The sequence below is a fragment of the Rhinichthys klamathensis genome, unplaced genomic scaffold (genome assembly GCF_029890125.1).
Source record: "Rhinichthys klamathensis goyatoka isolate OS25496 unplaced genomic scaffold, OSU_Roscu_1.1 h1tg000050l_1, whole genome shotgun sequence".
Taxonomy (NCBI): domain Eukaryota; kingdom Metazoa; phylum Chordata; class Actinopteri; order Cypriniformes; family Leuciscidae; genus Rhinichthys; species Rhinichthys klamathensis.
The window spans coordinates 1-26,547 of record NW_026606596.1 but is presented as its reverse complement, the minus strand read 5'-3'; the positions used below and the strand labels follow the sequence as shown (position 1 = coordinate 26,547).

Here is a 26,547-nt window from a genome sequence, read left to right as displayed (position 1 = left end):
ATTTTAATATGTCCTTGCTGAACTATTAATTTCTTTAAAAAAAAGATTTGAACTTTTGAACTTTTGCTGTTATCAACACTCACTTAGTTATTAATCTTTTAAAATTACTAATAAAGCAATAACAACATTGCAAAATCTATTTCTCAAAATAAATTAATATGTATTGTTCACACTGTATATTTCAATATTGTGATGTATATATTGAAATTTTTAGCGTTTTATTTATAGTTTAATTTTAGTTTAATTTTAACATTGGTCATTTATTGGTTATCGGCCATAACATATAAAAAAAAAAATTTAATGGTTTATTGTAATACCCAGAATTTTAATATTGGTGCATCCCTAGTTTTAACAGCCCAACTTCATACCTTACTGCTTAAGTAAACAAGTAATGACTGACTGCAGTGATGTCCAATGCCTGCCAGACCTGGGCACATGGTACATGATGGACTGCAGCAGGACATGCCACCCCTTGACTGAAGTTAATAGGAGTTATTTACAGAGTAAGTTAATGCCCTCCCACAGAGAATGAAAGGAAAATATATCCTCCCCTCATGTCAGAGCCCTCAGACCAAATGGGGCCCTGGCCCCTCTACATCCCCCAATCTCAGCCTTCTCCAGCTGCATCCATCACACACAGGCACAATGAAGTTCAAACAGCCAAATAACAGTGGAACAGAGCCAGATGTTCTACTCAATTAGGGGTCTCCCCACTTTCTGGTCACTCTTTCATGTTTTCCCGCTCTTTTTCCTTCATCATCCCATTGTTTAACGTGTTTGTCCTGCATTGGAGGGTCAATTAAGTCCTCCTGTGGTGTTTTTGTGACCATGTTTGTGTTTATTTCTCTTAAATTGCCTTGTCAAATGTTGGCCCGGTGGTTTGATTAATGAGCGGAGGTCTGCGTTTGGGTAAAAGCGCAATTAGCAGCTCTCAGTTTACCACCAATCAGATGGCAAGCCACATATCGGAACTCCCATGCCTCGGTTACCATGCCGTCTGTTCTGCGGTGTGATGATGGGGTTCATCTGGTGCCCGGCTAATGATGGAAAAAGCTTCATTAATGAGGAAGTCACTGACTGATTCCGAGCCTCAGATCTGGGAGATACCACTGTACGCTGCTTTTGAATTGGCCTTAATTGGCAAAGACTTCACTTCCGAGACGTTCTGAATAAATCCTGTGTCTCTGTTCTCCACATTTTAACTGGATGGGAATTCTCAAGATCCCAAGACTTATCTAGACTTTAAAGGAAGTGAGTTGCAAGAAAGGCTGGGGTGAAAACCGGAAAAGAAAGACGCTTGGATATTTGACCTCTAGAGGAAGGGCAAACGCACACATAGACACACTCTTACAAGACCAGACACCCTGTGCAACCCAATCTTTATGCTGCAAATCAGAGGCACTGAGAGCAGATATCTGTTATGATTTTTGCCTGCTCAGATTCTGATGCATTGCACAATTTATCCCTCTCTTCGGTCATCTGGAGGAAAACACAAGGCGGAAGTCCCTCACAACATCCTGTTCTTCTGTTTCCCTTCCACAATTATCCTTTTACTGTGAACACAAGCACATTTAGGTCCGAATACTCATGATACGCAAGTACGCAAATGCTTTTAGGCACCCAAGCAATGTCGTTGCATTTCAAGTTGTTAGAATGCAATTGACAATTCAAGGGTCAAAAATATTGATTTTTTTTAGTGTTTATTTATTTAGAAAAATAAATGGTATATCATTTGTTATCTGTTAGTTTTACATTTAGATTACCTTTGCTATCATCTAACACTCACTTGAAGTTAATCTTAAAAATCAATAAAAAATTAACACTGTTAAATGTTAATATGTGATGCCTTAATTTCCTTGTTGCATTTAACTATTGATTTTATTTATTTATTTTAGAGTTCCCCCCCCCATTTATTTAGAGAAAAAGTTTCTGTTATCGACCCTAACATGAACGTACTAGGCCTATCAGTTTATCTGTATCTGCCAGAATTTAATATCAGTGCATCCCTAAATGGCATATTTGAACTCAATCATTCCCTTGAGTAGGTTTACTGAGGTTAGCATCACAGTAAAGTGTGCACATTAAAACATAAATGCATGGTTGCAACGCGCTTACCAAGATTGTGCTTGTGTAGAGTCTATTTCTTGCCTTATTATAATGCAATTGGTTGATTTCAGATATAGATTAGCATCTCCCTGACCTTAAAACACACACCCCAGACGCCACCCTTTTGACTACATGAATGTCTCGTTGCGCCCCAGCCCCCCCCAAAATTAGGGCTTCAACCTTTGCTGATCTCATCTGGAAAAGCTTACAGACGGTCACGGGACGCCTCCTCAAATGAACATCTAATGAATTATCAGCTTTTGTGGTTTCATTTGTGTCTCTGCCGGTGGTTTTAAATGTCAGAACATCTTCTCGCTCTCTAATGTCTCCCTTGTTTTCTCCATCTTTACCTCTCAGTCTTTAAGTTCTACGTCTCAGGTGTCACGCGTTGCTGTCGTGCTCATGAACTGAGTGGGTGAGTGTCACACTTTCCACAGCAGTGAAAATGTGTTTCTCTGAAACCAGAGACCCATTTGTGACAGCTTCTTGTCTTCTAAGTGACTGTGTGTGTGTAGTAGTGCTGTTTTTTTTTCTCTAGCGGATGGTGCGGGCAGCAGGTGGAACTTCAGGATGAATTCAAATCAACCCAACAGCAAATCAATACTAGTCTCGACAGCTGTGTCTCGTGTGGTTAGGTGTCTTGTAGAGCGAGAGAAGAGCGGAAGATGAGAGAACAGGCTTTTTGTTTCCATGTTTGCTCTACACCTAGTAATGTCCCGTTTGAGCTCTGGGTTAGGTCCATCACGGCAGATGTGCTCTTTCAAGAACAGAAACCTGCCTTGTTTCCCGCAAGGTGCTTGGGGAGTCGGGCATGTGTGTCCAGTCTGGAGAGGGAATGAGGATTTGTCTAGTGAGGTTTCACGGGTATCCATTTGGGACTGTGTTGTGTCTTTGTGACTATGTGGTGCTGGTCTTCTGGGAGTCTGGCTGACGTGCTTGATTTATTGTGATGCGTTTGCCTCTGAAACACACACACACACACACACACACACACACACACACACACACACACACACACACACACACACACACACACACACACACACACACACACACACCAGGCCATCTGAGCCCAGTCATCATCCACTGCTGTTGTGAATGAAATCCCTGGAGGCAAACTGTGAACAAACAGCTCAGAGCCAGAGTACTTAAACATGCTAAATACATACAGGATATATCTTTATACCAACAGCATGTTTTTCTCAAAGAAATCCTTGAGTTTTTGAAAGAAATTAATACTTTTGTTTTGTAAGAATGCATTAAATTGATCAAAGGTGAGTTGACAGTAAGGGACATTTATGATGTTACACAATATTTCTTTTTTCATATAAGTGCTATTCTTTTGAACTTTCTATTCATTACATAATCCTAATCAATTTTATGGTTACTGGCCGTTTATCTGTTATCTCTTAGTTTTACATTTTGATTGCCTTTTCCAGCATCTATAACACTCTCTTAATATTTAAAAACATCAATCATTTAATAACACTAAGTGTGTGATGCCAATTGTTTTTTTTTTTAAATAGTATAGAAACAATGTATCACAGTTTACACAAAAATATTAAGTGTTTTCAACATTGATAATAATAAGAATTCTACTTGAGCAGCAAATCAGCATATTATAATGATTTCCGAATGAGTAATGATGCTAAAAATTCCGCTTTACCATCACAGGAATAAATTGCATTTTAAAATATTGTCAGAATATATAAATGCAGCCTTGGTGCACACGAGACTTCTTTCAAAAGCATTACATAATGTCTCCCTGCGTATGAACTCTCATATCTGTCACCATACATCCAGTTGATGTCAATGAAACATTTGTCTGAATGTGCAACGATAAAACCTCAGGCTTGTAGTTTTAAAGCAGCCACAGAAGAACACCTGCTAGAGTTCTGAATAGCTTTTGTCTTTTCCCGCCGTACATGTGGTGACCTCATCAGAGGGACCACATAAACGTTTCTGTCAGGCTGTGCATTGGGCTGTTGAGGTGCTCAGGATGGAAACTGAGCAGATGACGGCTTCTTTTTTTTTCGTTCTCTGATTAGAAAACTCCTGTATTCTCAACACAGCATAACTTGGACTAAAACTTCCCGCAGCACTGCGACCGACTCACTACCTCAGTGTGAAAGCCTGTTTAAACTGTCAGACTGGATTAGTCCCTCTGGGATTGGTTGACTCCTGTCTGTCACTCAAACCAAGAGATATGTCACTCATCGCTGGGTGTGAGAGACAATTCTGAAGTGCACGGTCTCGTCAGTTATCAATCCATTGCTCTTAAACATATGATTTCATGATGACCAGTTCAATTATTTATTTGTGATTCAGAATTCTGTAAACCAGTAAGCAACCACATAGCAACCACGCATATACATTTTCTTCAGTAAATAATATATATATATAATTTTTTTACTGATATATATGTATTAAGTGATGTCTTAAGAAAACAGAAAGGCTACCTCATTAGTTCATTAACGACTTTTAAGCATCTTTTTTTTTTATTAGAGTAATGAAACTCTTGGATATCTCTGACTTTTCCTTAATTAAAATATCATGGCTAAGTGCTTGGATATTCCTGCACTGAGAGTGTTTACGAGTGTGTGTGTTTTCTCTAAAGGCTCAGTCCTGCACTTACACTGATAAGTCAGGATAGATCCTCCTACAACCTTCCTCAACTGAAACCAGTATTGATCTGCTCTGTCTCGGAAGCAGCATCCTCTTTGAGCCCGTGAACAGATTTGTGAAATGAGAGATGTGGAGAAACCAACGCATCACTACTTCACAAGCACCGGTTCTCTAAGCTCTAAGCCCCAGACCTAACAACCTGCACTACCCAACCTTGTCTATAATGCATCCTATTTGCGGCACGTTTTAACTAGTTAAAACAAACTTTTGGCCTTTTTTATTTTTTATTTTTTTTATATATATCGTCATATTGCAGCAAAATCTTGATTCGGTACAGTTGTACTAATTGTGGCAGGTTACATCGGGGGAGGAACATTCTCATTCTGGAAAGCATTTGATTAGACAATCTGTGTAGCGCAGGATGAGTCATTAAAGGGTTAGTTCACCCAAAAGTGAAAATTCTGTCAGTAATTACTCACCCTCATGTTGTTCCAACCCCGTAAGACTTTCGTTCATCTTCGGAACACAAATTAAGATATTTTTGGTTAAATCTGAGAGTTGTCTCACTCCTCCATAGGCTTCTCTGTAATTGAAACTTGCCGGCCTGGAAAGTTAGTAAAGACAATGTTTAAAAAAGTGACTACAGTGGCTCAACCATAAGTTTATCAAGCGATGAGAATATTTTTTGTGCGCAAAAACCCCCTAAAATAACAACTTTATTCAACTATTCATTTTCTACATGAAAACGTAGGCTCACTATTGGCCAGCATTTCACGCATCACACACATGACCAGCGTCGGCCAATAGTGAGCCTACGTTCTGGCGTACAACTCAGAAGCGCTGCGCTGTTACACTACGTGAACTCACTCAGAGGCCAACAGAGAAGAAAATGAATAGTTGAATTAAATCATTATTTTTTTTTTTTTTTTGTGCATATGGAGGAGTGAGACCGCTCTCAGATTGAATAAAAAATATCTTAATTTAAGTTTCCGAAGATGAACGAAAGTCTTACGGGGTTGGAACAACATGAGGGTGGTTTAGGAGTATGTATGTGAACGCCTCAAATCTAACACGCATGGATTTTGATTTCATGGGGTCTTGAATTATAAACATCAATTTAAGAATGAGTTAAAATTAGATATGCACTAAGAAACGCGGAGACTTTTTCGATAAGCTCCATCTGGTGTGGAGTGTATGATGTCTCATGCTTCTCAGAGCAGTTGATATCAACACACAACAGCATGGGAAATCTGTCCAGCTGTTGCGATAAGTTTCTGCTTCTCATGGCCTATCTGACAGCCGTACCCGCTGTAGCTTCCTAAAGTAATCACCACTCAATCTGCTCCGCTCTTAGTGTTGCACCAGGAAACAGGATGTTGCCGGGCGATAGATATTGTTCTCTTTGTTTACCTTTGTTTACTCTTTTGTTTTTCGACTCCACAATGTAAAGCTACCCACCAGACAAAGGTTGAGGATCAATGAACTAGTTAATAAGTAGTTATGAAGCTGAAAAATGTTAATTGATTATTTTTACAGCTTACCTCAGCACCAATCAGTTTCCTGCCAGTAAATGTGGTCAGTATCTAGATTGACTGCCACACACACACACACACACACACACACACACACACACACACACACACACACACACACACACACACACACACACACACACAATCTTATCACTGTAGGCTACTCAAACAGGAAGTGACCGTGGAACAGTGTCCTTCACGTGGCTATGATGTCATTCTGCTTCCTGCTGGTGGTGGCTTGACTTTGTTGTTAGTTTTGTAGCTAGGTTTCAGAAAGCTGATCACCGTAAACCTAATCTTAGATCTCTTTTTCCTGTTTGTCACTGAACTAACTGTAACATGCTCCGCTGATTCAGAAATGGCATTTCGGGTCACTCACAAAAAAAAAAAAAACCACTGTCAGTTTGGGTAGATGTTTGGTGAGACTGCCGAAGCTCAGAGCCAGTGGTGAATGGGTGAAATGTTTCTGTTTTGTCGAAGAGATACAGTTTTTTTTAATACCTCAATATTACAGGAAATTAAACAATGTGGTGTTCTAGAAGTGATGGTCGAAAAATCTTCTCCAGGATATCCTCATAATACCCACACAGGTATTATGTGTTTTTTTTTATCACATAAGTCTGTATCGTCACATTATAAGGTCTGGTCATACTTGTAGTTTAAATTCTTTACAACGTAGACCAGATGCTTTTTCTAACATACATTAGATGACAACAAGACAAGGTTATGAAGTAACAACCTGGCATTGCTGGGATACTAAAAGCAGCATAAACAGTAATTTAATGGAATATTCCGAGTTATTTACAACTTAATGTTTATGGACCCCATCTGTAGCACGCAGTCGATTAGCACAGGGTATCTTTGGCTTGGTATACCAGGAAGGGACCTAATGCAGTGTTCTGGGTTTTTACAAACTGAGGGAATTGACAGCATGCTACAGATGCAGATAGACTAAAGTTGTAAATAATCCGTAATATTCTTTATTAGGAAACTTTGCAAACCATCTGCCTCTCAAAGAGTGTTTGAGTACATAGACTGTACACACAGAAGTACAAGAGTAGCCTTTGGCAGCAGTAGAGGGTTTAATGTATTTCTTGGCTTTGGGGGCTATAATGCAGATTAAAGCTATAAATTTGCAAGGATTATTAAAAATGGCAGAATTGGCTTTCTGAGAAGAGTGTAGATGCTTCTGCCCACAAACTAGAGACTGCAAACTCAGAAACCATTTGCTTTTCTATGATGAAACCCTTTTGTTGCAACTTTGCTATTTTAAATATTTAAATGGAAATTTAAATGTCACCAAGGCTATGCTATCTAACTGCCTAGCATAGAAGAGGTTTGTAGAAAGTGTGAGAATGATTTTGGCGATGGATTAATTTTTATTTTAATTTTTGGCTTTCATCCAATATGAAAACAAGATAGAGATAAACCATTACTGTGACAAATTCTGTTTAGCAATGATGCTCGCTTTGTCTTGTGTTAGAATTCCAGTGCTATAATGTGTTATCATTTATTTAATTTATTTGTTTTACATTTATTTTACATTAATACATTAAATACTAATTTGTTATATATTTTTTTATTTGTTCATTTATGCCAATGTGTAATCATGTTAAATAATTATGATCTAATACTGACCAAAATAATTGTGATTTATGATTTTTACCATGATCAAGTAGCCCTAGAATGATTTTTGATGCATCACTTAGAATATGTGTAGGAATGGGTTACAATGGTTACCTACTCATCCAGCAACCAAATAGTTTATTAGTTGACTTATCTAGACTTTTTTTGATTTTATTAGCGTGTTGTGTGGTGCTATTTTTTATTTTATTTTTTGCCATCCTCCTGTCATGAGCAAGTTAAAAAGCATTAGCTTTTTCTTTGAATGCAACCATCTCATTTTAAACAATTTGGAAAAGAAGTAGTTTAGCACATCCCTATTGAAAATGATAAAGTATTCTGTAGTTTTCCAGCAAAAGTGTGTTCATGTACAGTTTATAGCTGTTCATGTACAGCTATTATTTCAAATTACAAAAATTAATCACGTTTTTTGACCAGGCCAACAAAACAAATCCTTTTTGTAGAGCCCCGGTGTGTATTGTATCTATATTGTGTTGGTTGTTTGTTCAGAATTATTGCTGCTCTAGAACAGAAATTTCCTTTAGGAATCAATAAAGTACATCTTTTATCAATCTGTTTATTAACCTACGCCATCTGCAGAGGAAATGGGTATAGAAACAGAATGAGAAGGACAGAGCGGGGTCGAGTGAGCATGTGGGGGGCTTGAGCTAGAGAGAAAGAAGGGTGTTTTACTCACGTCTGTGAGTAAGTCATGGAGCGAGTGACACAGGAGGAAGGTATGACGGAGTCTCTCTCAAAGTTTCTCAAAGCTGAGCCATTCCCACACTATGATCAAACTCGGGGATCACCCAGAATGCAGTTACACTGACACACTCGCTCCTGCATACTTACAGAGCCGTGCTTTCACTGTGACAAATTCAGGGAGTCCCCCCTTCTTCATCCAGGCTCTGATACGTAATGCCTTTTTAGTTTCTTTCTGAGTTTCCTCCCAGATCATACACACAGAAATAATTTATAGTGTATGTCAAGCTATTCCTGGTTATGGTTTGGGTTTACACAGCACAACTTCCAGGTGCATCATTGCGCAATAAGGGAAAATCTTCCCTTTAGATGACACCATTTCCTTTTTGATCTATTTTTTCCTTTAAGTTTTTAATTATGGGTGCGAGTACCAGAACTAGTAGGAAGTGACAGCAATAATTGATCATGAAAACAACACATTTATTTTGATTTGTGTTGCATCTTTTTTTGTTTTGCGCTGGTTTTTGTTTTACAGTGTTATTTTTATTTGTATGTTTTATACTTTTATTTTATTTTTAAATTATTATTATTATTTTTATTATTATTTAATACTTAAAAAATGACTATGAGAAGTTATGCAAAAGCTACTTGCGCTGTATGTAGAATAGTTCAACTCCCTGTACATAAATGCTCGGTTTAATAATCTGTTAAAGTGCCTGAGAAAAATGACCAAAATATCTAGAGATGTACGATATTAAATGAACATATATCGGTATCAGCCGATACCGATATATGTTCATTTAATATTATCGATATCGACCTGATAAGACCATTTTTCCAATATATTAAAGCCGATAAATAATTTATTATTTCCTTCAGCTGAGACACTTCAGATGCGGACTGTTCGCCATGATGGTTTTGAATTGCTTGAAATATGATTGGAGTCACTTAAAAAAAGGAAAATACACTAAAGTGCAACATGCACAGTGCAAGTCTGTCATATAGGCTCCATAAAATCATAATGAGAACATTATAATTGTGTGCTTGAGACTTGGCTTTTCATGGTGGGACTTTTGTTTTTTAATCAGGCTCAAAAATCATATAAAAATTTGGATTTAGATTTATCTGCCAATTCATCGGTAAGCGGCTTTCAAATATAAAGAATTATCTGAATTAGTATCGGCCAAAATTTTCATATCGGTGGATCCCTAAAAAATATCCATCCAATCTAGAAAATGTGACAGCAAACAGGCCGGAGAGCTCAGTGTGGCCCAGAAACAACCCATTCAGAGCCTGAAGTCTGGGGCCCATCTGCTAGGATGTGGTGAGACGGACATGAGTGGGGTTGAGCCATTTAGTAATTATAAGTCTATGGCTCAGGCCATGCCAGAGTGAGGTGCAGCATGTGGGCGGGGGAGGAGGCGGAGGACAATGTCTTTCTTTAGAAATGCTGACTGTAAAGACTCAATGACATGCGCTTAGTCACTTTGTGGGCGCGGATGCTGTTTTATTCATCCTTTTATTCCTTGCGTTAATGAAGAAAGCCTTGTTAACCACACAAGTCATGCTTGCTGTTGATTAAAGGGTCAGAAATGTCAACGCCAAAGGAAATGGAAGTGTAACCTTGATGCAGGAAGTGAATAGGAGTTGACAAGAGTATGTGAATATGATTTCCAGTAAATTTCCTGTAGCACATCCTGTGTCTGTGGGAGGACAAAACGCGTCCTCTCTTTCTTTGTCTTTCTTGTTCTGTTAGCAGCAGGTTATCACACCATTGATTTTCTTTGGGGTTTTTTTGGAGATCAAAAGACTCATCAGAAGAAGCCAGAAGTTTGTCCACAAGATTTTAGAAAATATTCTAGAAGGCAGAACTAGCATCTGGGCTCCAGAGGAGATGAGATGCGTGGGTTTGTTTGCTGACTTTTGTGCAAGATTGTTTGCTTGTGTCTGTGTGGTATGCATGTGTTTGTATGTGCGAGAGCGCGTGGAGGCGCCAGGCTGGGGCTCCGACAAAGAGTGACATTTATTAGTTATCTCGAATGATGGATGGTGGGCTTCGGTTGAGGAGCTTGCGTGTTCATCCTAGGCCTCTCTGCCCTGTATGTCGATTGGCTCCCGCTCCGTGTCAGTGCAGCTCGGCGAGGTGTAGTAATAACTGCAGTTATTATCAGTTGAGTTTTGGGCTGAGCTTGTGACTCACTGCTGGTCTGTGATCAGTGTGGGCTGACACCTACACACTCACCAAACTGTGCTCAGAGATCTTGGCGTGACTCTAGTCTCCATGGTTCAGGTCCAGCTAGAATGAGCTCAAATTGAAAAGTTTGAAAATTGAACTTGATATTCAAATGCAAACATTTCTCATTAAATTCCAGATTTAGCAAATAACTAAAACATTACATCATTTCGAAAGAAATCGAATAGTTCAAATGATCATCTGATCCATGTTGATTGATGTGTGTAATAATTCAAATCAGTTGAAGAAAAGACTGTATATGTCTTGTATGACTCATAAACAATTTGACCTCATTGAAAAATGTACTATTACCATTTTTTTTTTTCTTGGCGTATGGGGCGACACATAGATGGAATGTTCCTCACATTAAGCAAACCTCACCAAAGCAAAAATGAGTTACAAAATCATTTATATAATTTCTTTTAACTTTACACTTAGATGGGATGGGTTGGGGTCAAGTTTGTAAGAAATTAATAGTTTTATTCAGCAAAGATACATTAAAATGACTCTACTCACAAAAATATTAAGCAGCAGAACTGTTTTAATGTTTATGATCATAAGAAATGTTTCTTTAGCACCAGATCCTCATATTAGAATGATTTCATTCTGAAGGACCATGTGTACGATTGTGTGTATTATATAGAATTTTCAAAATGTGAAATAAAAATGAAACATTATATATATATATATATATATATATATATATATATATATATATATATATATATATTGCAAATGGGGCTCTGGGTTTGTGGTGAAATGGCAGATTTAGTACTGATATGATGATATGAAATTAAAAATGTCAAAAAGTTTGGTAACCCTGGCTTGCTCTAACCAAAAAAATGTCTTCTGGGTAAACATAAGATGTTTTCACACCTTGTGTCTAAAGACGTATATGCACGAGTCCCACACACAATTTAAGTTGATCACATGACCTGTCAGGACCTCTCCCCCATACACTCACAGCACAATAAGAGCGTAGTGGTACTAGTAGTCTTACAGTGGCAGAATCTGACACGCAGACACAGTGCTGTTTTGTTTGAGTTTGAGCGCAGCACAAGACAAACAGTCTGAACTGTTCTACACACCATAATCTTCTGCTGTCATCACACGGGCCATGCGGGACGTGTTAGCTCTGTGTGTGTGTATACAGGGTTCAGTGTTAATTCCTGTTCCTGTTTGTGCATGAATACTTGACCATGTTTTGTGAATGTGTTAATGTATTTGTGTTCTCAGTCCTTCGAGTGAAGTGTGAAAGAGCTTACATTTATACATTAATATTTGAACTTAGCTGTATCCTCTTTTACTCTCTGTAATGAGTGTCTATACCACAAACACTCATGATGTGCTGATCTGCATTGTTTTCACAAAAATGTTAAGCAGCAAAAACATTGATACTATTATTAATACATGTTTCTTGAGCAGCAAATCAGCATATTATAATGAATTTGTCTTTTACAGACATAAGAGTACATACTCATGTACACATTTCTAACCACCATCTGACAGACAGAGAGAAAAAACATTATCTTTGAGCCAATCAGAGGTGATAGAATCCTTCTAAAATCTATCAATCTATTAGGACAGAGAGAGCTGATGGTGAGGAGCCAATCAGAGAGCTCCAATTGTGATGGCTGGGCAATGCACATATGCATGCACACACGCACACATACACTTCAAGCCTGATGGCAGCAGAGAGTGAAGTTTATTAGATAAACTAATCAATGAAAAACCCCATTCTGCTGCTAATTGGCATTAAATTAGCTTTGCACAGTCCATCGCTATATGTTTTTGGACAAGTATTCAGTTGTTATGACATGTAAAAAAAAAATAGCATGCTAACTTGATATGGTTTGTTAGATAATATTCTGCTGAAAGTGGATTTGAATCAATGCATCAATGTGGTGGGAATGTTGAAATTGATTTCTGTGCTGCACATCTCTCTTGCTCTTTCACACTCACTATCTTTTTTCCCTTTCGTGCTTTCATGCTTTCTCTCTTTGATGAATCAGTGTGTCGTTATACATACAGAGGTAAAGAATAGTGCAACTTTGGCACCAAAATGATTTGAAGGAATATTTACCAAACGATTCATAAACACTTGAAGGCTACAGTGTTTTTTTTTGTATAATACATAATTTTACAACTAAATATAAGCAATGTGTGTGTGTGTGTGTGTGTGTGTGTGTGTGTGTAGAGCTGGGCAAGCAGCCCACGTGCATAGCGTTTCAATGGATCTGACTGCTACAAAGTACACTTAATATCACAATATCAAATATTTACTTATTTATAATATCACACACACAGACATACATACAGTATACACACACATACACACACACACACGCACACACACGTGTATGTGTATATATATATATATATATATATATACATACACGTGTGCGTGTGTTAATACTGTATATATGTCTGTGTGTGTGTGTGCGATATTATAAATAAGTACATATTTGATATTGTGATATTAAGTGTACTTTGTAGCAGTCAGATCCATTGAAACGATATGTACGTGGGCTGCTTGCCCAGCTCTCAACAAATGTATTATTTGTAACACTGAAGGCTGAAAGCGAGGGAGTAGATTGGGGCACAAAACAAAGAGATGGGTGGGGGGGTGTGCAGGATGTGGTATGAGATGAGTATATCAAGAAGGTTTGATTGGCAGGGTGGGGTTAGGGGGATTTCTGCAGGGAACAAGCCCCGTCTGCGCACACCACCCCCTTTTTCATTTCCTCAGGCACATGTGTCCTCCCTTTCCCTTGGGACAGACCTTAACCAGGCTGTGGTCTGATGAGACAGAAGTGTCCCTAGTCTTTGTTTTGATTGGCATGAGGCAGTGTTCTTCAGACATTTGCACACACACACACACACACACACAGAGTCCCAGCAGCTTAGCCCTCTGAAACGGAGACAGAAAAGCCTGGAATTAATATTCTTATACCCCCAACTTCAAAGAGAATTTTTTCTCTTAGATTCCATCTTTGAGTCTGTGTTTATTTGCAGGTTGAAGATGATAGAATCTTCTGCATATAGAGAGGGCTAATGGTGGACAGTGTTAATGCTTTATTTTTTTTTATTTTTCAGTTGGCAAAATAAAAGAAATAACATTGCGATTTATGCACTAACAGTGTTTTTAAAAGAAGTAAACCGATCCTCTTTGGTATTTTTAGGCAAGTCAGAATTTGTTACTCACTTTGTGAAACACTATAATTAAATATAACATAAAAATAACTTAAAGAGCTGTAAATGTTCAAGCTCATTACAATATTATTTTGGGACTTTTATTTCTTATATTATTAGGTGATCGGGTTTCACAACAACCATTTTACATGTTATGTTTTAAGTTGATGAAGCTTATGTGTTGTTGATACATGCTTACATTATTAACTATTGTGCTTTTATAAATTTGTTAAAGTTTGGTTTATTTCAGATTGACTTTATTATTTGGGCGTTATCATTAACAAAACTGTTAACGAAAATTACAACATTAAGTAGTCATTAATTTTTGTCAATTGTACTCTGTTAATTTTAAAAATAATATGCAGTATTAGTAAAATGTGTGAATTTGACATAAAAATCAATGAATATGACAACATAAAGTATTGACTAAATTTTAAGAAAGAAAAAAAAAAGACTACAGAAAACTAGAATTCAACACTGACTGTGGATTAGTGTCTTCCATTCTTCATTCCTGTGTTCAGGAGTTCCCCAAGGCTCTGTACTCGGCCCATCTAAACTGATTCCTCTTCACTCTGAGGCATTAAACTTGACCTTTTAATTACACATATCACGCCCAAAATTCCTGCATGGTTGAGCATGCTGATGTGCACCGCTCTCCTTTAGTCTCTTTTCTCATAATCGTACTGATTGTCATGTAATTCGAGCTTGCACTTTGCATCTCAACTGCTGTGAGCGGCAGGGAAAGCCTGCTGTCTCCGAGGACTCATTATAGAAGGATAATGAGATTGAAATTGCTCTTTTATAGAAATTGTTTTGCCCCACAGTTTTGTGTTTATAAGATTGCGGGTAATATCCTGCATGCAGTCGCTATTATCTCTGCCATGTAGTCTTTTTTCAAAGATCATTTGTGGCGGCGTACGTGGAATTAGTCATTTTAGCATAACGAGAGGGAGGACTTGCTAATGAGCGCATGAAATATTCTGGCCACATGAATTTGTGTTTAGCAGCATTTGCATGTTAATGATTTAGCCCCAAGCAGAGACACACATTAGCATTTAATTATTTGAATATCTTTCATTAGATTGCATAAGCTGCGGATCTGTTTACATTGGACTTCTTTAATAAAACATCCATAGCTTCATATGAAATGAATAAAGCTCTGTTGCCTTTTGTAAAAGCTCTGTGTATTTCAAATCACAAAGCTCTTACTGTATCAGAGGGACTGCAGCACTTCAAACAGGATATTCTTAGGCGGCAGAAACTGAGATAAAATGAAGAGAATAAAACTTTAAGATGAGATTAAGTGCGTCTCATAACTTCTAACTGATCGTCTCTGTCTTAAGCCCTTAGCAGGTCTTAGAAGTTTCTTCTTGTTTGTTCTTTATCTGTCAGCGTTTGCCTTTTTTGTGAGTCATGGTGGTTTCTTTTTAAGGTTGAGAGACGTTTGTTTACTGTTTTCTCCGCACCACAGCCAGACTGTTAAAACTCCTGACCCCAAGTTTGAGCTTTTTCTACCAGGTTTCTAGATGGTTATAGAAGTGGGTGTGATCAAGGGTGAGCAAGAGATCAGGGTGAAGGATATAGACGACTGTAAGGTAGTGCTCCTCAGAAGACCACGACTGTGTGAAACCTACATTCTGCTCGTCATCCACTTTATTAGTTTCATTGAAGCTGAAAATGCCCCCTGTTGTTGATGTGCATAGAGTTGGTCGATGCACTTTTAAAGGCAGGGATGAATAAATGTCCATGTTTTGATGAAGCAAACAAAAACAATTCTAAACGAAAACTAAATTGACAATTTTCCAAAGACAATGTGAGTGGTGTCAGTGGTGTTCAGTAGGGCTGTGTACTGGCAAGAATCTAGCGTAGGGTGTCCAGATGTCCCGTTTTCCCCGGGACAGTCCCGTATTTCAGCTCTATTTTTAGTGTCCCGACTTATTATGAAAAAATATTATTTTGTCCCGTATTTCTTCTTTCCTAAATTGTCTTTGCTAGGTGATCATAAAAGCGAGTAATAGTCTTCTGTCACGCGAGAACGAGAATAGCCTAATCAAAGGTAGACAATCTTGTCATAGTATATTTTGGAGAATAAAAATACCATCCAATCACAATTCATTATTCGATTAACTTGAATTTAGTGAAGGCGGGATATTCGGAGGAGATCAAGTCAGACGCGAAGATGTCAAGGAAACGTGTGTGAACTTTTAATGAGGATCTTCAAAAAGAGTTCATCAAGTTATTATGCGCATTAAGTTGTGATTGTGAAAGAAAAAACTCAATGTATCTCGCTAAATGACACACACCAGAAGCACTCTCTCAGACAGCGAGACCTGAATGACACAGTTGTCAAAATTTCCCTTCCCGTATTCCAACATGAGAATTCTGGTCACCCTAATCTAGCGATACAATACGTATCACGATACAGGGGTTATGATACGATATATTGAGATACTTTAAGCAAGGCTTTATATTGTGATATTTCTTTCTTTTTTTCTAGGAAGATGATCTAATTTTAGAAAAACTGTCATAAAGCACACACCACGATTTGCATAAAACCTGAGAATAAAGTTTATTCTTTGATCAGAACAGTGGGATCTGCATTTGTGTTTATCAGTCTCGGTTGGATCCAAAATCATAGCGCTAATTTTTGTGCAATCTGACTAAAGGAAAAATATTAAAGTACTTGCAGGATTCTTTAGGTAAATAAAAAAAAGCAAAATCGAAGATCGAACGAGCTGTTTTATCAGATGCTTTCTTAACTGATGTTTTCTCAACGCTGTTATTTTTGTTGTGTGTTTATTTTGCTATTGAGAGCACATATTTACATATTCATCTTAACGGATCACCAGCATGGATGGCGCCGGGATGTTAAGTGTGCTCTTAAATTCAAATGAAAAACATTTCGAGGGATCATTCATGTATAGCACAAACTTTTAGTTAAGTGTTGCGGTTCCTGTTTTTTAATTTTCTTTCTGTCTCTTGTCTTAATGTCCAAACCATTCATTAGAATAGTTGAACAATACAGTTACTGGAAGTGGAATCCCATCAGTTTTTCATCAATGTGTTCAAAGCTGTGGAGTTGGAGTGGATTAGTGTGTGTGTGTGTGTGTGAGTGAGAGAAAGCGAGAAAAGCGAGAGGGGGTTGTGGAAGCATTGATTTAGTCATAAAATAGGCTTGTGATGTCCCCCCCCCCCCCCCATATGCTAGTCTCTCCTTCCTGTATCCTCCACCCTATCCCTCATTACAGACACTAGAAGACCACTTCAAGGTTCAGCTGTTTAGAGGAAGAACAGACAGTCGTACTTGGCTAATGGACAGGCTCCTTTGTCGGTTCCTCTGCAAAATGATTGTTGATGGTTTTAATAATTCATAGTGATTTGTGTATGGGTGTTGCCAGTAATGTGTCTGCATGTGTGTGAGTGTTTGGCAGATTGGCCTGCAGCAGGAGGCCTTGATAGATATCTTATATTTTCTCCAGCTCTGAGGGGTCCTGCCGCTATTACCATACTCAATCTCGCGCTCGGGATGGTCCTGCTGTGGAGCAGTCTGCCAGGTATTTTATTGATGATCGCTGCTGGCCTGATGGGCCTCGCTTTTGCAATTAACTTTCAGATAAAAGCAGAACAGAGAGGAAGAGATTGACTGAATTTAACACTAATTACCATTCATCTGTCTCCGACTAAAACGCACCCTTTTTGGCGCTCTGCATTTGAAATTGCTCTGTTGTAAGTAAACCAGCAGCAACATACAATGTCATACTTGTATAGACAGGAAATGACTGGCAGTGAGATCGCCAGAATCGAAATAACACCGCCTGTAGCAGTCGGTAGAAAGGTAGTCTATAAATAAGTCATGTAGTATTTTTTTTTTGTATGCTACATCTGTGTTTTTTTGTTGTTGTTTTATTGTATTATGCACAGATTGCACGCAGCTTAAATTTTGAGCGAACTTAGGCAATATTTAAACATGCTATCCTAAAATGTCCATTGTTTTTCTCTTCTGTATGTAGCATTGGAAATCCAATTCAATTGGAAAGTCAGATTCAATTAAGTGAATCAGATTTGGTGGTTCATTCAGCATACAGCATTTAAGATTCAGCATTCGAGCATACTAATTATACTAAATATTACAATAAAGATATGACAGAAATAGTAAGAGTAGTGTGCTATTCGGAATTCAGCCTCTGTGTGGCATGTAGCATTGAAGTCTGATTCGTTGTCAGTCTTTTTGTAGCAAAATATTTGTAATGTGCTGCTAAGTCAGGAAGCCTATATACATCATTGTGTTTTAAACTGATTTATATGTAAGTTAAGATATTTTCTATGTGGATTTAGTATACATTTATTAATGTCATTGTATTTTTTTTGTAGTTTTTCTTTTTTGCAAAAATAATTAAATAAATACAACTTAACTGAGTGTTCCCATCACTGCTACTAACCAGTAAGTACAAGTGCTCCTTTTGCAGCGAAAGACAATAGCAAGCAGAGCTGATTCCTACAGGTGTCAGGAAGAGAATGTCACGCCGGCCGTTAGACATGGCAGGTGCTTCCATGTGCCTCTGAACCACACACGTCTTGTAGGGCATCATATGCACCTTGCTTGAGGTGTTTGCAGGGTTGTGTGTTTTGCAGGTTGAGCTATATTTCTTTAGTTTTTACTACACTAACTAGTGGGCATGACACTCACAGATAGACCCTGCTCTACATGTAGGGATATTTATTTGATATATTTACATTACCATTCAAAATTTTGAGTTTCCAGAAAGCATGATGGGTGCTTGATTGGGCTGGTTGGAGGGCTCTCTCTCTCTCTCTCTCTCTCTCTCTCTCTCTCTCTCTCTCTCTCTCTCTCTCTCTCTCTCTCTCTCTCTCTCTCTCTCTCTCTCTCTCTCTCTCTCTCTCTCTCTCTCTCTCTCTCTCTCTCTCTCTCTCTCTCTCTCTAGCTGTTGCTTTCTCTTAATGGTCAGGCTGTTAATCAAATCAATGCCTGGTCTCTGCATTGCCATCAGATGTGCAAGTAATAGTTCAGCTCTGAAACTACCTTTATGGCCCTGCACTTGACACTCCCTGATGAGGACCTTTAAACCCGATTGCAATGAAGTACTTTACGCAATCACACTTCATTAACACTAACGTCACAGACCTGATGGTTTTAGTTTTTCTTTTTACGAGGTGACAATGATTGTGTTTTGATGTAGCTTTGTAATCAAATATGTTGAAGAAAATTTATTTTTGTGGCATTTCTCTTGTATTCCAGTCGCATAGGAGCATAATAAGAGGAGTTGACACATGGTTCATTTTGCAAACTGCCAGTAACGTGTGAGTATTGACTAACTTTCCTCACAGAGGTCAATTCCTGCTAGGCTATGGCTACGGTGACCTTATAGCGTGACATTGGACACGAGTTCTGAGCTGGTCAGATTAGCTCTTAAAGACCTGTAAACACACTTAACGTTTTACTTTCTCGAATATGAAGCAGCCAAAATGCAGCAAATGGAAACCTGCAACCCTCATCGGACCACTCAACAGCTGCCACGTGGCACCATCATGAACTGTGTGTGTGTTTCAGTGTGTATGGGGTGTGGTTATTAGAGGTTTTGACTGAAAATCCAGACAGATTGCTTGAACGTAATTGAAGGCTGAAAATATTGGCTCTCCAGAGTAATTTCACAGTTTTTCCTCTCCTCTCCAGATGAGCTCCAACACCGGCACTCTACCATTATGCAATAACCATTAAATCATCTATGTTCAAATACCACACTGTCATCCTCCGTCTCCCAATAATATATGATGCTTTATGGGTTGTCATTCAGAAAGGCAGGAGTCATCCGGGCCACAGAACACGCACAGGAAGCACTGAGGGTTTTGAGAGTTCACAGAGATGATGGTAAGAAGTCTGACTCTCTGGTTTGGCCACTTAGGCAGCAGTGTCTTGAAACAGCGGGAATAGCATGCCTTATGCAATAACTAAGCTGAATGCATTGAGCAAGGTCGTAATGATTAGGCTTTCTACTTCCTTTAGACCAGTCACTTGTGTGTTCATATGTGAGACAAGAGTCACCATTTCTCTTTCTTTCCATTCAACAGACAGATGTGCAGTCTATTTTATTAGTGGCTCAGGCGAGCATCACTATTATTATTCAGTATTAGTCATTTTGCACTACGGACATAACTGACACCTCATATCATGTAGCTTGTTAAGGGAAAATGTGTGTTATTACTTTTCTAAGCGACTTATTATTTTCACCTGGCAGAGGATAAATCCTATAGACTTGCATTGAAGGTGGGAGCCAAATCATGTCTAGACACCAGAATATCATAGAGACTTGATAGACTCTTTTGACTTGGACCAATTTGAAGTCACCTAGCAACCATGGTAGCACTTTATTTTACAGTCCTGTTTTGCATGTACATACTGTATACTTATTGTAGTAATTACAATAACTAGTCCTGAACATTCCCCTAAACCTATAATCTTAACCCATGCAGTCACCTTATATTTTTTAGTACTTTATTGGCAAGTACACTATTAGTACATTGAAAGTGATATAAAATAAAGTGCAACCGCAACAATCCATAACACCCTAGTAAATAAATAGTAACCACCCAAAACACCTTAGCAATGACCTAGCAACCACCTAGAACACATGAGACCTGGCATCCACACAGACTGTCCAGAACCACACATAACACACTAGCAACCATCTAAAACATCCTGGCAACCACTTATCAATGCACTGGCAACCATTCCCATCAACCTATAGCTTATTGGTGGTGTCTAGCTGCATCTGACCCTAGAACAAGGGAGAAATCACAAATATGAAGAGAAACAGGCTCAAAGAATATCCTGTGTTCTTTCAGACATTTCCATACATGTATTTTGCCCTTGGCTTGTAGCTGTTTTGTAAATGACTTGCAGAGTAGTTTTGCATATCCCAGATTAAGCTCCAGCCATATCCTGCTGAGCTGTGGTGTTGCGTGAGGTAGCCATGTGTCCCATGAAGTAATGGCTCTGTTCAAGCACACCCCCGCTCCTCTCGATAAGAGGTGAGACACATAAAAAACCCTCATCCACCCTAGCAGCACAGAGGGAATTAGCATACGTTAGTTGCCTGTGGGCAGAGATTATTGTTCTGTCTTAAATTCAATTTCTCTTACCTCAGGACAAGCCTCTGTACTAGGATTAGCTCTCTCTGTGTATCCGTCACTCATGTGTCCTCAAAGGTGTACTGTCTTCTCCCTGGCTTTTGTGGTTAGCGTGTGACATGTTATCAGTCTGTACCGCATGGATTGGGTTTAAATGATTCACGGACATGGCTGGGAACTGGTGTGTGTCAGAGGTGTTGAAGCTTAAATGATCGCTGTGAACTCAACAGTCAGCACATGAGCATCTAGGATTCATCCGTGTAATGGTGTCACTCTGAGTGCTATTGAAACATTATAATGCAGTTCCTGTGTGAACCAGTCTCTAATTTCTTGTGATAGTTATGAAGACAGCAGGTGTGACCATGTTTGATGTAGGATGGATGTTGTTTGCTGGTAATGGATATGTCGGATGTTAAAGATTAGAGATGTATGTAAATGTTACACGGACATGTGATCAGATGAGTTTGACTACTCAAATAGAGAATCTGTTGAGTCTGATCAAATGACTCTTATGAGCCAGTTTAAGTGAATCAACATTGACTCTTTTTCTTAAAGGAGCTGTATGTAAGAAATTTATTTCAATTAATCATAAAATGGCCCTGATATGTCACTAGACATTAAGAAATCATGTTCATTTCAAATACTTATATCACTGACAATAGTAGTCCGGCCAGGATATTGTCCTTTAAAAAGTGAAGTTGCAGCCCTCAACTGATGTTGATGTTGTCATGTTGTGTTTTGGTCTGATGCTCCTCCCTCCACCTATCTACCAATCACGAAGTCAGTAGTGTTGCGGCATCCGGGTTGCCAGCTCTGCTCTAGTTACCACAGCTGCAGCTCGTCACGTTCCAGCTGGATCCTGCAGCCTATCTGGCAACCTTGAGTCAGGGGGGAGGGGGAGGGGATACACCGCTCTAGAGTAATTTGAAAGTGATTGCAGTACCAGTTTTGGCCACAATCTTACATACAGCTCCTTTAACTATTGGTGAAGCTTAAATCTGTATCATTAATAACTTGCTCTTTATTTGCAATGTGTAGTAAGAAAAATATATTTGAAACAGTAAATAAATGATAAACAAATAAAAAAATAATACATTGCTTTACATTATATTGTAAACTGTACATTGCCTTGTAAAGTCAGCAATTCTATTCAGCTTTGTTTTACCAACTTGCAGTTCAGAAAGATATTCTGAGATTATGCTTGTCATCATTAATATATGCGCTCACAGTACTGTTCCAAGATTTGGGTTTATAATATTTTTTTTAAAGTTTTTGAAAGAAGTCTTTTATGCATTTATGTGGCATTTATTTGATCAAAAATACAGTAAAGACGTTTTTTAGGATCAATTTATTTCGTCCTTGTGAAAAAAAGTATTAATTTCAACAAAAACAAAAACAAAAAAGTACTAACCCCAAACATTTGAATGGTAGTGTGTGTGTGTGTATATATTATTTTTATTATCAAAAAAGCAAGCCCAGAGTCATCCCAGTCGGTCTGTGTCAGTTGAGCTTGCCTTTCTCCAGACTGACACTGAATATATATGAATCCCTCAGCAGTTTCAGTATTACTGCATTAAATGGGGCGATAAAATGACTCCTCAACATATTGAAAACTTGAAGACATGGAGTTATTACCTGAACTGAATGTTCACTGGTGGGTTCATCAGAGACTAAAGAAATAAAAGGATCCCCTCGGCTAAGTTAGGCTGAAAAGAGTTTTATTGCAGTATCTAAAGCAAATATCATTGAGAACTAAGTAAGTTTCTCACACAATGAAATGAAATTGAAATTTATCACTGACACGTGATCCCCAAAACCAGTTCAGTGGAAATCCCGCCCTCCAGCTACTTCTAAAGATTTCATTGGTCATGTCAATCACTGTACTGATTGCCTACACCAAACACTGATCCCTAAACCTACCTGTCACTGTAACCTTAACCAATGAAATTCGCTGCAGGGTGGGATTTCTGCTCAACTGGTTTGGGTGGTGGGTTGTGGGATCATGCATCACTGACAGTTTAAAACGGTTTAAATGCACCCTTGATTATGACTAGAGCTTTAAAACAACTTTGAATAATAGAGATTCTGAAGTAAAATACACCTCTGCATTTGACCCCCAGTTTTCATCTGCCAATTTCTCCCCTCTCTCGCCGGTTCCGCATCACTGCTAACGTGTTAATTGCTTTGTAACAGCTATGTTTTGACAGGAAGCTACGCTAATACAGCACACTAATGAATGGGTCTCTATATACAGCCAGATTTAGACACGAAATGCAAATGCGAAATAGGGTCTGATGCCGATGAAATTGTTTGCACCTACCGAGACGGTCGGTGCGAATTTTGACAATTCTTCTGGGAGCTCCAGGTGCCCAATTGCAGCTTTACAAAATACCACTGTGAATCCTGGAAGTTTGTGTGTGTTTGTTGTGCCTCAGAGGGGCTAGTTATCTACCGCTTGCAGCCGGTTCCTCTCGACCTCCCTCGGGCTGAGTGGCCCCGCGTAATTGAGTGCCACCTGAAAGGTTGTTCTGAAAGGTGGGTTATCTGCCCGCTCTAATCCCACAGGAGGACGGCACAGAGAGGAAGGGGACAAGCCCCTGAGGACTGGAGTCCCTTTTTGCCAGCCACAAGGCAATATGGGAAAAGTCACTTAGCGACACAACTTTGAAAATATGAATGACTTGGTACCTAGAGATGGTGTAACTAATTATATTTGTTTGCATGTCTACAGGACTGTTTTATAAATTACTCAGTAGGCATGTGTGAGTGAAAGTAAAGATGCTCAAGGTTAACATACTGTAACACTTGGGAAAAGTACTAGTACAAGCTTTAAACTAAAGCAAAGACTATTTCAAGTACTTGTGCATTTGAATTATGAAAGAGCATAATAAGGCATAATAAATGGAATTCAATTATTTGAATTAAACTTGTGAAGTTTAAAAGTTTAAACAATTCCATAAAAATATTCAATCAAAAGAACAATTTGTTTGTGAGTCAGACATTATTGTCTGCATCCCACTTATGGACTCAGTGATATAAATGCATAAATTATATGATCTATAATCCCAGGAGCATTGCGACTGACACAATGGTGCGAAATAAAATTAATGATTCATCAATGAGTCATAAACTCATTGTTTTATTGCATTATATTCATACATATACAAATATATAATAATTTATATGAATAATGAATTTGAAATTGAAAATTTTATAGAGAAAATGTATGGGATTTTTACCTTTTATATTTTAAAAGTAAAATATTTATTATTAATATCCATTTCATAATAATAGTATTATTAGTAAGAATAGAATAGAATATTTACTTATAAAAAGTCCCAAATTATCTATATTAAAACTTATTTATTTGTATATTTATGAATTTATATGTATATAAAGTCTGATTTGCAAAATAATTCTATAGTCGCAATTTCTTTTTTGTCGAAAAACTTTAGTTTGTAGAAAAAAAATCTGAAAAAATGCATTCAGAATTCAAAAATCTTTGAGTTTATTGGCTATACATCTCTGTAGACAGTCAGTCATTGCAGTGTTCAGCTGCTGCAGAAGTAGATCGTCTCTGTTCTGTTGGCCGTAGCCCAGTGAGTGTTTGTTTTCTGGTGTGGCCACGACATGCCCTTCAGACTGCGTGCATCAGATTGCACTGTATCCTCACGCTGTTTGAATGGAGACGTGTGCGGCACATTAACTTCCAGACAAGGTCAAGGACAAGAAACTGGCTCAATAGAGAATGCTGAGAGTCCATTTTTCTCTCTATGTGTGTCTCTAACCTGTACTTTGTTCTCTTGCAGACGGAACCTTACCAAGCTCTCGCTGATCTTCAGTCACATGTTGGCCGAGATTAAAGCCATCTTTCCAGGTGGACAGTTCCAAGGAGACACATTCCGTATTACCAAGGCAGACGCCGCCGAGTTTTGGAGAAGGTCTTTTGGCGAAAAGTAAGTTTGAGTGTTTCTTCTCTTGTTCCAGATGTATCTGCCAAATCAGATGCGATCTTTCCAGTCTTTCATTAGAGCTCCAATCAATTAAAACTCTTTGTCTTGGAGAAAAGGCTTTTTCTCTCCTCCATTTAGCAGCGAGTAAGTGGGGTGAACTGTCTGGTCATGTGCTGGAGTGCTGTTCTTGAGTCAGCCCTGTGATTTAGCATACATCTGCACACTAAACCAGACACAATGATGCTTTTCCTAACTGCTCTAGTCAGCGTTTGTGAGGTGAAGGTCACTGGTTAGCTGATTTTTTTTCTAATAGATAGCATTAAGGGTCTTCACCCTCTGTCTTAATTCTGGAATATGAGTTTCTCAGACTCCTTGACCAGCACTTGGCTTGTTTGCTGGGAAGAGTTTCAGTTTGCTGTACTGCCAGCGTATAGATAGAGGAGATAACATTGTGGAAGTTAGTCGATTAAGATTGGCTAGTTCAGAAGTTTTCAAACCGGGATACGGGCACCCCAATGAAGTGCTAGGTGGTCCATAGAAAATAACAATAAAATAAGGAAAATGTGTTCTAAAGAGCAATAATTTTAATTGTGTTTACAGTAGATTTATGGTTTTTCTTCAGGTTTAAAATGATTTCCAGAGAATAATATAGTAGTAATTCAGTAAAAAAGTGTCACTCATCTCATTCACACCGATTGAATAGGCTAGTGCTTGAATTGCATATCATTTTACAATTTTCTGCAGGTTTAACGCTGATCTATATAATTGGTGTATAAAGCTGGCTCTCAAACAGCTCACGAGCACCAAGTTGAGCTCCTTTTCATGGCTAATTGTGCTTAAACGGTCAAATACACACAAAATTATGTCAAAATGCCAGTCATGTCGAGTATTCAGGTTAAAACAGTCTGTTTCTGTTTTTTAGGTTAGTAGACGCATGTTGTGTAACAGTATATTAGATCCATGCATAAGCTCTTAAAGTGACAGCAGCCTAATAAACCTGCTACTGTTTATCATGTTAATCAAAGAACAAAAGATAAAGAGAAAATCACTCCCTGTTCTTGACTGAATAAATGTAGTAATTTTAATTGTAAGCATTAATCTGTATTTTTTTTAACCTATACTACTGTTAGACCCACCTGGAAAAAACTTAAAGCTGTGTTTATTTCATTTGTCTTGTATTTATTTGTATTTATGTGTGCTATCATTTCCAATTTGTTTATTTTCTCTATTTTATTACTGACTGTTTACTTGTCTTTTTATTTTATTTTATTTTTTTAGTGTGCATATAAATGCATAATATGCATTTATTTATGTAAAAACAAAACAAAACAAAAAGCAGATTATAATATTATTATAATCTGCTTTTTGTTTTGTTTTGTTTTTCACATAAGAACGCGGTGATTAGTCGACTATTCTGATATGTTGTTTTGGAGAT

The 26,547-nt window shown here is 38.2% G+C and overlaps 1 protein-coding gene across 1 annotated transcript in view; it reads left to right on the top strand.

The window, feature by feature from the left end:
• The window catches only part of LOC130082747 (E3 ubiquitin-protein ligase CBL-B-B-like), a gene marked incomplete at its 3' end in the record, with an annotated part of 33,373 nt that extends 8,258 nt beyond the window's left edge, over positions 1–25,115 (top strand). The window contains exon 4 of the mRNA XM_056247601.1: positions 24,969–25,115. Coding sequence (XP_056103576.1) covers positions 24,969–25,115 — 147 coding nt within the window. The remainder of the gene's footprint in view (positions 1–24,968) is intronic.
• Between the last annotated feature and the right edge of the window lie 1,432 nt (positions 25,116–26,547).